Source organism: Triturus cristatus, unplaced genomic scaffold, assembly GCF_964204655.1.
Source record: "Triturus cristatus unplaced genomic scaffold, aTriCri1.1 SCAFFOLD_194, whole genome shotgun sequence".
Classification (NCBI taxonomy): Eukaryota; Metazoa; Chordata; class Amphibia; order Caudata; family Salamandridae; genus Triturus; species Triturus cristatus.
The window spans coordinates 1,083,142-1,096,301 of NW_028188007.1; the positions used below are offsets into that span (position 1 = coordinate 1,083,142).

The 13,160-nt window shown below is 42.0% G+C and overlaps 1 protein-coding gene across 4 annotated transcripts in view; it reads right to left on the reverse strand.

The window, feature by feature from the left end:
- The window catches only part of LOC146770428 (uncharacterized), a 205,986-nt gene that overhangs the window by 5,017 nt on the left and 187,809 nt on the right, over positions 1-13,160 (reverse strand). For all 4 annotated transcript variants that reach the window (XM_085640465.1, XM_085640463.1, XM_085640466.1 and 1 more), the window contains one exon: positions 2,637-7,472. In XM_085640465.1, the coding sequence (XP_085496591.1) occupies positions 4,102-5,328 (1,227 nt within the window). In that variant the 5' untranslated portion in view covers positions 5,329-7,472 and the 3' untranslated portion in view covers positions 2,637-4,101. The remainder of the gene's footprint in view (positions 1-2,636; positions 7,473-13,160) is intronic.

A 13,160-nucleotide genomic window follows, 5' to 3' on the forward strand; every position in this document is an offset into this window, starting at 1 on the left:
CTAGGTGCACAACCTGCTTTCACCCAATCTTTCATTTCCTCGTCTCCTGCCTCATCCTGCAATTGCTTCACCTCCTCCCATGTTCCCACTTCATTAGTAAACATCAAGGAACAAGAAAATATTTCTCTTTCTTTACTCCGATTAATAGAATGATTGTTTCTTGCACAATATTGTGCCATGTCATTGGCGAATTTATTTCCCACAGTAACAAAATCATCACCTTGACCATGAGCAGCACATTTTACAACTGCTAGTTCTTTAGGCAGCTGTATCGCCTCTAGCAATTTTCCAACCACTTCAGCATTCTTTATGGGAGTTCCACTTGAGGTCAGGAAACCTCTTTGTAGCCATAGCTGGCCAAAATCATGGACAACTCCGAAGCCATACTGGCTGTCAGTCATCACAGTCACTCTCACACTTCTTCCAATTTTGCAGGCTTTTGTCAGTGCCACCAATTCTGCCACCTGAGCGGATTTAACTCCTTTCAAGGGTGATGCTTCCACAACTCCTGAAACTGTACACACAGCATATGCGGCACTCAGTGTTCCTTCATCTGTTCTCAAACAAGATCCATCCACAAACAACACATGATCACTCTCAGGCAGTGGCAGATCTCTTATGTCTAGCCTTGGCTTTGTACAGTAATCAAGTACATCCAGGCAGTCATGATCAACTTCATTCCTTACTCCCACACATTCAGCATCAGGCAACAGTGTCGCTGGATTCACATTCACACATCTGTCCAGAGTCACATTTGTTGCACCAAGAATGACTTTCTCATATTTAGTCAGCCGACTATGAGACATGAACTGTGTCCGGCTCCTTGTTAAAAGGATTGCCACATCATGAGGTACAAATACCCGTACAGGATATCCCATTATGATTCCCTCATTTTGTTCCAGACTTTTACAGGTAGCAGCTACTGCTTTCAGGCAACCTGGTAAACCCACAGCTACTGGGTCAAGTGTTGCTGAGAAATAGGCAATTGGCCTTCTCAGGCGTCCATGTTTCTGGATTAACACTGAAAGTGCACATCCATTTCTCTCACTACAATACAACTCGAATTCTTTTTCATAATAGGGCATTCCTAGGGCAGGAGCTTCACATAGTCTGTCTTTTAACTCTCTGAATGCAGCCATTTCTTCTGGGTTTAGTTCCAATGGGTCTTTCACCTCACTTTTGGTCAATTTAATCAATGGTTTTGCAATCGGGGAAAAGTTACTTATCCACTGACGACAGTAACCCACCATTCCCAGGAACATTCTCACTTCTCTCTGTGTCATTGGGGCTCTCATCCCTCTAATGATTTTAATCCTGTCAATGGTCACTTTTCTCAGACCTTTCTCAATGTTATGTCCCAAGTACTGGACTTCTTTCTTGCAGAATTGCAATTTGGCTGGAGATACTTTTAATCCTCCATCTGCCAAGTGATTCAGTAAAGCTATGGTATCTACTTCACAGGCTTCACGGGTTTTTGATGCCACAAGCAGGTCATCAATATACTGGACCAAGACTGAATTTTCAGGCATTGCTAGACTTTCCAGAGATTTCTTCAGCAATTGATTAAATATTGAGGGGCTCTCTGTATACCCCTGTGGAATTCGGCACCATGCCAAAATCCGCTCTCCAAATCTAAAAGAAAATATTGGCTGGCTGTCATGATGCAATGGGATTGAAAAGAAAGCATGACACAAATCAATTACAGTATACCATTCTGCATCATGGGGAATCTGATACAAAATCACTGATGGATTTGGCACAATGGGACAACATGACACAACAATCTTGTTAATTTTTCTCAAATCCTGTACTATTCTGAACTTTCCATTAGGTTTCTTCAGTCCCATTATTGGTGAATTACATGGGCTGCTCAATATTTCTCTTAACTCCCCCTGCTGAATCATCTTCTCAATTATGGGTGTTATTCCTTCAATTATTTCAGGTGTCAGTCTGTATTGCGGTATGTTTGGGTAAGCCACTCTCTCTTTTACAGTAATCTTTACTGGATCTACATTTCTCATCAGACCCACATCTTCTCCAGTAAAATCCCAAACTGCTGCTTTCACTGTCTGTTTCAATTCTGGGGGTAATGCATCTGGATTAAATATTGCATATGTTCCCAGAGCCTCACATTCCCTGTTATCCATGGCCATTCTGTATAGAACATCCTCATCTGGTGTCTCAAAGGTTATTCCATCTGGAGTACAGAAAATAGTGCAATTCATCTTGCACAGCAGGTCCCTGCCTAGCAAGTTCACAGGACTTGTGTCACACACCACAAATCGGTGCATGTCTGAAAATTTCCCTATTCTAACCCTTACTGGTTCAGTAAGTAGAGTTTTAATCTGTGTGTTGGACACACCAACCACTTGGATTGCTTCGTCCGAGAGAGGAAGATTCTTTATATCAGCTGACCTGACAGTTGATCTCGTGGCCCCTGTGTCAACTAGGAAAGTAACACTTTCACCATTAATTTTCCCATCTACAAAAGGCCCTGCCTGGTCTATTTCTAGAGTTGCGCCAAGTACGCACTCCTCCTCCTCTCTTCGGCATCGTCAGAAGTCTCCCTCGGAGTCGCTTCACTCATTTTTCAGCCAGTACTGAGAAACAGCGCTTGCGCGTTTTGGTTTGATTACCTGCTCTTCATCGTAGAACCCCGACCCTTGGCTGTACTTCTGGGATCCTCTTCTCTGTGGCAAGGGTGGTTTTGGCACCTGATTCTGCTGCTTATCAGCCTTCTGCTGTTGCCAATGCTGACCACACCCCTCACTCTGCACCTATGAATTCAATGATGGATTATCATCATTAGTAGACGGTGGATTCTTACACTCGGATTTCCAGTGCCCCTATTTTCCACAGTTGTGGCATGGGAACTTCTTCTTTGCTTCTTCAATGTTTCCTTTCCCTTTTCCTGGACCAAACCTAGGTTTATTTCCTGGGTTATTTGCCTGTTCAACCAACTGAGCTTCCTGTCTTTCTGCAACTTTCACCTGTGCCCACATTGCCTTTTCTTTTAGCTTCCTCTGCTTTGCCTCAATCTCATCACTGAAGTATTTTGCATGTCTCAGAATCTCATCAATCTTCTTGCTCTGCCAGTCTACGGTATGCTGCCTTATCATTTCACTGATTTCCGGCCGGTACACAAATCTATATACAAAGTGGCTCAGGTCCTTGTCACCTAGATGTTCATCTCCACTGAACTGTTTGAAAGCTAATATTAATCTTTCATAATATGCATGGACTGATTCTTTCAATTCTTGATGTGTTCGATCTATTTTAACCCAATCGGTTTCCTTGGGGGGTACCTTATTATTCAAGAAGGCCATAACCTGCTCATACTTCTTCATTACCTCCGGGTCTGGAGCTCCTGTCTTTGGATCTCTCGGGTATTCCTTAGTGGGCCAGTCTATGACTATTTTACACTCTGCCCACAGGTCTGCTGGTACAATTATATCAAACAGACTATTCGGGTCAATCCACAGCACTTTTGACAACTTCACAAATCTGTCGACCTGTCTATACCACTCGACGGGCTTTTCCCTTAGTCGAGGGAAATCATTTGTAAATGATAAAATATCCTGTCTGGTCCATGGGACATGTACATACCCACCTCCTGGAATCTCCCTCATAGGGTAGGCTGTTACTGCTTTCTCCTTTTCTTTCAGAGGAAATGCCGAGTAAGTTCTATCTGCCCCATCCTCTCGCTTTCGGTACCATCTGTCTTTCCATCTTCCTACGACTCCCCATTTTCTCAGCAAAGCAATCATCTCCTTGATCTGCCCTGTTCGGCCTGCATTGTTCAAATTCTCAATGTCCTTATCTGTAAAATCCACTCGGTAAGGCTTTTGTAAAGCTTTTACCTTGTCCATGTCAATTCCCAATTCACTGGCTATACCTTTCAATCTGTCATGTATGTTTTTTGCTCTCCATGTGATACTTTTACACAGGAAGAGGATCTCCCCTTCCTGATAATTTTTCAGTGTTTCTGTAGGGATTGTTCCTACTATCATCTCTTCCATTTCCATACGTAGCCTAGCTACATCAATTCCCTGGGATTCTTTTTCTTTTCTCTGCAAAGTTTTCAGCCAATCATTCAAATCTTCAGCAGTTATCACAGATTTTTCTGCACCTCCCTGGTTCGGTCACTCTTTGTGGTTCTAAAATTGAACCTCTATTCCCTTCCACACATCCAGTATTTAAACTTGAGTTAGTCTGCACACTCAATTCTCCTCCACATATGGTATGTCTCCACTGATTTTCTCCTGTTCTCCACTGTGTTTCTCCTGCTCTCATTTCTGCCTGCTCTGGAGGAACAATCAATCTATTGCCCACATATGGTACTGTCAAACCACTTTCGCCCGTCCTCTGCTTGTCAAAAATCGGCATAACCGGGCCTATTGTCACAGGCACTGTAACTGCCTCAAGATTTTTAGTCAGTTCTCTGATTTTCTCTGTCAGTTCAAAGGCAGTTCTTGCTAGTTCTCTGGTCTTTTCATCCTCAAATTCATTCTCTCTTTCTATCTCTCTCTCTCTTTCTCTCTCTCTCTCTTTTTCTCTTTCTCTCTCCCTTTCTCTCTCTCTCTCTCTCTCTCTCTCTCTATCTATCTCTCTTTCTCTTTCCGCCAGAGAACAACTGCTTTTCAATCCAGGGGTGGTACCCTCTGTCTTAATAATCCGCAGGGTGTCTCTCATCGGGGTCACTGCTGTCCCTACCTCTGATTCTCGTCTATACGGGGGCGGTCTTTTATAGAGCATGTCCTCTAAGACATCATCATCAGACTCATTTGCCCCATATCTCCTGGGTTCTATATTATGTTCTTTCTCTGTACACTTTCTCCCTTCTGACTCCTCTGCTGTTCTTACAGGATATAATCCCTCGGTCATACTGGCGTCACGCCATCGTCTCATCCGGTCATGATGCGTTTCGCGATCATACTTCCGCCCAAACATGTACCTGTAGCTACCTCCACCCCTCTGCTTTTCTCGTTCATGCATTTCATCTTCCCATTCAGTCAATGCCTCAAACTGCGTCGGCCTAGGCCGAGGCTCTAGACTCATCATCCGTTCCCGTAAATTTCTCAGTATGGCCAGATTAAATGAGCCATGTTCCGGGAAAGCTAAAACCCCATCTTCTCTCGTATACTTCACCCAGTTATCCAACCAAATACAGGTATGATACCCATACTTCGCAACCATTAAGGATGCCGGGGTTCTTATCGGGGGCAATAACTGTCCTTCCCTGGTCACAATATCTTTATCCTTGTCGAACCAGTTCTTTACTTTACTAAGCAAAGATTTCTTTTTCTTTTCCTCAGCGTGGTAGTACATTTTCTTATTTCTCCCGAGCTACTTGTCCTTTCTACAACTGTACGATCTCCCATCCAATTGCAGCGCGACTCACACTAACGCACCAATCCTGGAGCGTCTACGTCACTGACTCAGTCCACGAATCCCAGCACGACTCACACCAACGCACCAATCCTGGAGCGTCTACGTCACCCTGTATGTCTCCCAATCCTAGCGCGGCGTACACTAGCACACCAATCACCGTGCTTCCACTGTTCCAACCCACTGTCCAACCACAGCGCGATCTCCCTGACGTCAGCAGTCGCTGCAGTCGCTTCTGCTCCTGTCTCCTGTCTTTCTCGTCTACCCCTCCTTTACAAGACTACTCGGTAGACTTTGTTTCAACTTCTACGAGTCTGTTAGTTACAACATACAAACATCTCCATTGTCTGCTTCGCTAGCCACAGAACAGCAAAAGACCTTTCCCACGAGAATTCTGCCTTTCCCGAGAGCAGCGCTTACCTCTGCCCTACTACAGAATCGTTACTTCCGTTGATAAAGTAGCACATCCCTCTACTTTACCCTTCTAACAAGCACCAATTAACTGTTCTCTCCGGAATGCTCCTAAGAGTTTCACAATTAACCAGAATGCCTTCTCATTCACGCACTTTCACACTAGAAAATGTAGTTCATTCACACAGAATTCTGTCTTTCCCGAGAACAGCGAACAGTCTGTCCTACTACAGAATTATATCACACGTTAACAAAGCAGCGCTTACCTCTGCCCTGTCCTTCTAACAAGCTCAGAGAATACCTATTACCTTTCTAGTGTTAAGCTTTAACGGAATGCCATATGGATCCCTGAGACCTAAGACCAGAACTTCACAGATAACCTTCGCTATCATATACACTTCTCTCACACAGAAAATACGTTTCTAATGGCAACACATGGCGATGCTACCTCATCGAACCCAGACAATGCGACGCGCAACGTCAATTGTCACACGTTTTCCCCTGTCTGCATACAGGGCCAACAATCCCATCTTTTTCCGAGAGCAGCACTCCCTCTGCTCTACTGCGGAACTGTCACCGACTCCCTACGTCCCAGAAGCCGTTCACAATACATAAAACTCAACACGACTTCAACATATAGTGCTAGTACAAATATCAATCAATAATCAACAAGCCTATATACACGCAATTTCGCCAGACCAAGACAATAGTAAACCATCATTCTTCTACCAAGAAACTGTTGCAGATCGGAGCTTCCGAATCCCCTCTACTTCCACGGACGGAGTGATCTCACAGTCACACTCGCACACACACATTACACGCTGGTGGGGCCCATTACACCAACATTCATCCTACCACTCTTATCCGTGCCATGTATAAGGGGAAACACTTTCTGATACCTATCCAATCTGCATGTACTTTGAGGTCAATGGCATCTACTTAGTTGCTTATAAATCTAGCGAAAACATTTCAAAGAATACGCAAATAAATTCAATAAATATGACCAGAAATAACCACCCGACACAGAGATTCAAACAGAATTATTTGTTTATCTAAAATTGTAAGAAAAGCCAATTAAATGCAAATTAATTTCTCTCAAATTTACCTATTCTGTCTAAATGTCAGATCCTAAGTCAGAACCGGTCCACAGTAGAAAAAACAGAGTTTCCTGCCGTCATGTAGAGTCACCGTCCTCTCCATCAGCATAGGGACCTCGGATCATCAGTTCGGGAAGAAGTGGCGCTAGACCTCTCTAGTCTACTAATATTTATACCAAAATTACATTACAAAATGTTACAATCCTCATCCGTTTAGCAGGAAAAGATGTCGTCTTGTTACATTAAGAAATTTTCTCATGTATTGTTAACTTCAAATTCTGAATAGAAATTATAAGTCCATAGCTAATTCGTTACTTCTACGGATGTCTCTACTGGATAAATTTGTATCCAGTTGTGGGATCATTACAAGTTCATAAATTCAATATTTCGGGATTGTAACAAACTCCATTTCCAGGGGCATTTGGCAGACTTCCTGGGCTTGTCGTCATGATCATGGCTTTTCAGTTCATCAGAAGTGCAAGGTCACAGGCAGCGCGGAGTCTCTTTGCAAAATTTCCATCTACTCGAATGCAGGCTGCGGGTGGTAGCCATTTTCTGGTAGGCCACATTAGTCAACTTAAGTGAAAATAGACATAAAACAGAATTACTGCACGGAAATGATTATACAGTGGTATTCCCCTGCTAATACCCTTATGTGTGTGTATTTATCTAGCCATTTGCGACATCAGAAGCCATTAATGCATATTAATTATAAGCGCAAAACACAATAACATTACATAAGCAACATCTATTTCTGTCAGTTTGCTCACCAACTTAGTTCACTTATTATTTTAGCCATGCAATAGCATTCCCACGTGTAATTATCTTGTTAATAAGGTTGGTTAGACAAGACTCGACAAACTTTTAATAATTAATCAGTAGTACTTTTAATTATGACATGCGAAAAATGAAACAGGTATTCGGGTTTAAAGTAAAAACCCTGCTCCATCAGGAGGACTAACCAAGTTAGGCAGTATGCAAGTGACATTGTGACATGTGACATCATGGTGCATGACATCTTACATGGCATCACAGGAAGTGGCATCACAGCTCATGACCTCACAGGATGGGACATCACAAGAAGTGACATCAGATCTTAAGACCACATACATATGTTTAGGAGGTCTATTTGGGGTACATTTGAGCACATTACAATATTCAACTAATTTGATTTTGCATCGGGCTGTGCCAAAAATGTGACACAACCCAGACGTATAATCTGGCCTTAACTTATACATTTATGTTTTTTTAAACCCTGCCACAAGAAATTGGCAACAAAAACATGGCGGTAAATCTGTTCTGCTTATTTGGGTGCAAATTCTGCATTTTAAAACATCTTATGGGGTTGAAGCACCTGCTGTAGAGATCTTTGTGTGCCAACTAAATCTCAGGGAATAATAATAATGATAACTCTGGGGGTTAACATATTTGCTGGAGAGTACTGTCCTAGTTTTGAATCAAAGTAGCATAGAGGGTTAATATGTCTCTGGCAAAGCACATTATGTAACACGCAGATGATAGATTTTTATTTCATGTAAAGGGGTAAGTAGGTTAATGCTTTAACACAGAGATCCTTTTGATCACTTGCAGTTCATAAATTGTAATCCTTCTAATATAGCACAGTGAGCTATGAAGGACATGTGGCTCCTACACCTTGTAACCCTCTCTGTCTTATGTAACACACCCCGTACATTGAGTTACACACACATAATTTATTGTCAATGTATGTGTGTGTGATGTAAAGGACTTTCATACCCAGAATTGGGATGAGTAGCAATATAGTGCAATAAAAGAAATAAAACAAAAAGGTAGTATTTAAATTATTTTTGTAAATACTGGGACAGACCAACACATCTAACATTCCTACAGTGCATGCATATCTTGTATATGAAGGGACTGAACAAAGTCAAAAGCATGCCTCTCAAGTACCTGTGAAGTGATAAGGTGTGCCTTTGTTTACCCTCAGTTACATTTAGGTGTGAGGCTCCTGATAGGTCCCAGGTAGGATACTAAAACAAAGGAGGCCTAATGTCCCCTTAACTTTGGCCTTTGGTATAGGCTCAGCTGGAATCTGACGAGCCCTCCCCCCCCCCCCCCCCACCTTCCTACACGGTGCTGCTCTGAACAATGTGCAGGCGCTGCTGAATGTGTCCCAGTGTCTGAATCTGAAAATTACACAAGGACAAGTTTAGCATATTTCTATGGGGCTCAACCTCTTGTCAAAGCAGACGGTGTCACCACTCCTATCAACTATTCCTGTGAAAAGATTGGGTAGACGTTGTCTATCCGCGTGTACCCTCGACTTGTGCCCTGCTCAATACCTCATACCATCCTTTGAAACCATGAACCATTAAATCCCTTACTATTGAGAGCAAAGGTTCTCCCTATATAACTTTAGGCCCCAGAGGAGGGAGAGGGCAATAGAAAAAGAGAAATGACTAACCTCTGAACTGGCCTATATACTTAGGTGGTTGATCTATATAGATTCCACATTACCGAGACAACAAGCCAAATGTCACTTCAAATATTATCACTGTCTTTGTAAAAACATAATTAGTCCTTTGTAGTTTTTAAATCAAAAAGTGTTTTATTTTTAATTAGAAACAGACGAAAAATATTTTTTTTCCTTTCCTTTTTTTTGACACACTTACACTTTTAGTGCAAACATGTCACATAGTTGATGTGATAACCAATGATCATAACATCCTAAACATCAGAGGACAATAAATACTATGACATCCTAGACAGCAAAATAGACATTTACTAATCATTCATACTAACATTCACTCAAAAGAAGGAATTTTTAGATACTAAAGAAAAAACACGGGGAAAGGGGAAACACCGGACCCTTTGATTGGTTAACTTGAATCAGATTGACAAGCTGGAGGTTGACAATTTTCAATATCACTGTGATGGCAACAAGATCGCGGTCAACGCGCGTTTCAGTGGGAGACCACCTTCTTCCGGACCGACTGTTATTAGTTTAAAATTTGAAATATATACAAGGGAAGTCTGGATGTCTGTACAAAAGACAAAAGAGGTGGCATTGGCAAGCTGATAGGGAATGCATTTAATTTCACAAGGAGATTACTTCCTTAAATTAATTAGCAATGTTTAATCAGCTTTGGATTCCTAAGGTGCCATAATTAATGATTAGTAAATGTCTATTTTGCTGTCTAGGATGTCATAGTATTTATTGTCCTCTGATGTTTAGGATGTTATGATCATTGGTTATCACATCAACTATGTGACATGTTTGCACTAAAAGTGTAAGTGTATCAAAAAAAAGGAAAGGAAAAAAATATTTTTGTCTGTTTCTAATTAAAAATAAAACACTTTTTGATTTAAAAACTACAAAGGACTAATTATGTTTTTACAAAGACAGTGATAAAATTTGAAGTGACATTTGGCTTGTTGTCTCGGTAATGTGGAATCTATATAGATCAACCACCTAAGTATATAGGCCAGTTCAGAGGTTAGTCATTTCTCTTTTTCCATTAAATCCCTTACACCAGGGGTCTTCAAAGTGAGGGGCGGGCCCCCCTAGGGAGGCCTCAAGCGATCTGGAGGTGGGTCCAGACTCCTGCTAAAAGAAGCATTGTGCTGATAACAGAGCTTTGTTTTTATGGGGGGGGGGAGATCAGTGGCAGTAAGCCGCTGTGTTTAGGCCCATCTTTTGTCATGAATATCCTGGCTGGGAGGGGGTGTCAAAACGGAAGGGGCTCCAAATATTCTTCATACCCCAACACCTCCATTTCTAATAATCACACTGTGGATACTTTTACATGTTAGCAAGGCCTGCCTGACCAGAAGAGTATGTTTGGAAATCATGTATGATTGCACTTTTAAAACGGTAACAGAACTTAACTGCGATGTTTAAATAAATCTAGACATATTTAAACACTGCCAGTTTAATAGAATAATTGTGAATTTTTTTGTAAGGAGGTCCCAATGATTTTTTATTTTCACTGGAGGCGGGGCGGCACGGCATTAAAAGTTTTGAAGTTCATTGCTTTACACCTACCCACCCATCACACCTTAAAACTACATTGTTAAATTACATACAACCTTGCAGAGGCATTTGCACGTGTTATTCTTACTTAATGCACAACTGTGCGTGGATTTTCACTTTTGGCAACTGTGCTTGGATTTTCACTTTTTAATGTTCCTTTTTAGGTCTCGCCTTGGCAGCGCATGCGCTACATGCGCTGTCTCAGCGAGACTTAACCCCTTCGCTGCCAGGCCTTTTCCCCCTCCTGTGCCAGGCCTTTTTTTGGCTATTTGGGGTAGTGCGCGCTTAGACCCCTGTAACTTTTTGACCGCATTAGGTAGCCACGCCAAATTTGCGTCCTTTTCTTCCAACATCATGGGGATTCTAAAGGTACTCAGGGTTTGTGGATTCCCCTGGAGGGGTCACAGAAAAGAGCCAAAATACAGCAAAATTGTGTTTTTTTTTTGAAAAATTGGAAAAACGGGCTGCAAATGAAAGCATCTAGGTTTTTCCCTGCAAATGTTATCAAAAAAGGGTTTGTGGGGTTGAAATCACCCTTTTCCCAGCTTTTCGGGGATACCTGACTTTTGTCAGAAACCCAACATTTTTTACACAGTTTTGGCATTTTTCCTGTGACATAGCCTATTTTTGCTATTTTTTGTGCTTTTGACCTCCTTCCAGTTAATGGCAGAAATGGGTACAAAAGCAATAATGGATCCTGGAAAGCTATACATTTTCGAAAAGAAGTCAACATTCTGAATTCAGAAAGGGGTCATTTGTGTAGATCCATCAAGGTTTTTTTATAGAAACAAACCGTTAAATGTAGGATAAATTGAAATTTAGTTGAAAAAAACAGCCTTTTGTGTCAACGTTTTCACCTGTAACTTCTTCTAATTATGACAGCTCTTTGAAAGCAATATACCGTTGCATCCGCTGGACATTACTGGTTGTGGGGGATATATAGGACTTGTAGGTTCACCAAGAACCCGACGAACCCAGAACCAAAAACTGAGTAGTAACTTGCAATGGTTTTTTATTATGTACTGTGTATATAGTAATTATTCTGTAAAAAAGTGTACATGGAAAAATCGGTATGAAAGACACCTATGTATTTCTGAAATGGGAACAAAATATAGAGTTTAGAAACAGTAGATATTTGCACATTTCTGAAATTGGGAATACTCATACTAGCATGAGAATTATCAGTCATTTTTTAGAATGACTTCTTTTTTACACAATATCTTTCATTTGGAAAGCAGAAATGCATGGAAAGTCAATAGATAATAACAGTTCCTTTACCAATCTGAATTACCCTAAGTCTCCCGATAAAAATGGTACCTCACTTGTGTGGGTAGGCATAGTGCCCACGACAGGAAACGGCGCAAAACGCAACGTGGTCACAACTCAATATCGCAGTGAAAATTTACCCTTTTTTTGCAAAGTGCCTAGCTCTAGTTTTTGAACCCTAGCTCTGCGGGCACCTTGGGAAACCTAGCAAACCTATACATTTTTGAAAACTAGACACCCAGGGGAATCCAGGATGGGGTGACTTGACTGCCTCCCACCAGGGTCTGTTACCCAGAATCCCTTGCAAACCTAAAAAATTGTCAAAAAAAACACATTTTCCTCACATTTCTGTCGTGGAAAGTTCCGGAATCTGCGTGGATCCACAAATTTCCACCCACCCCGCGTTCCCCAAAGTCTTACGAGAAAAACGGTACCTCACTTGTGTGGGTCGGCCTAGTGCCCGCGACAGGAAACGGCGCAAAACGCAACGTGGTCACACCTCAATTTCGCAGTGAAAAATGACCCTTTTTTGGAAAAATGACTAGCTGTAGTTTTTGAACCCTAGCTCTGCGGGCACCTTGGGAAACCTAGCAAACCTATACATTTTTGAAAACTAGCCACCCAGGGGAATCCAGGATGGGGTGACTTGACTGCCTCCCACCAGGGTCTGTTACCCAGAATCCCTTGCAAACCTAAATTTTTTTTTTAAAAAACACATTTTCCCCACATTTCTGTCGTGGAAAGTTCCGGAATCTGCGTGGATCCACAAATTTCCACCCACCCCGCGTTCCCCAAAGTCTTACGAGAAAAACGGTACCTCACTTGTGTGGGTCGGCCTTGTGCCCGCGACAGGAAACGGCGCAAAACGCAACCTGGTCACACCTCAATTTCGCAGTGAAAAATGACACTTTTTTGGCAAAATGACTAGGTTTTTGAACCCTACCTCTGCGGGCACCTTGGGAAACCTAGCAAACCTATACATTTTT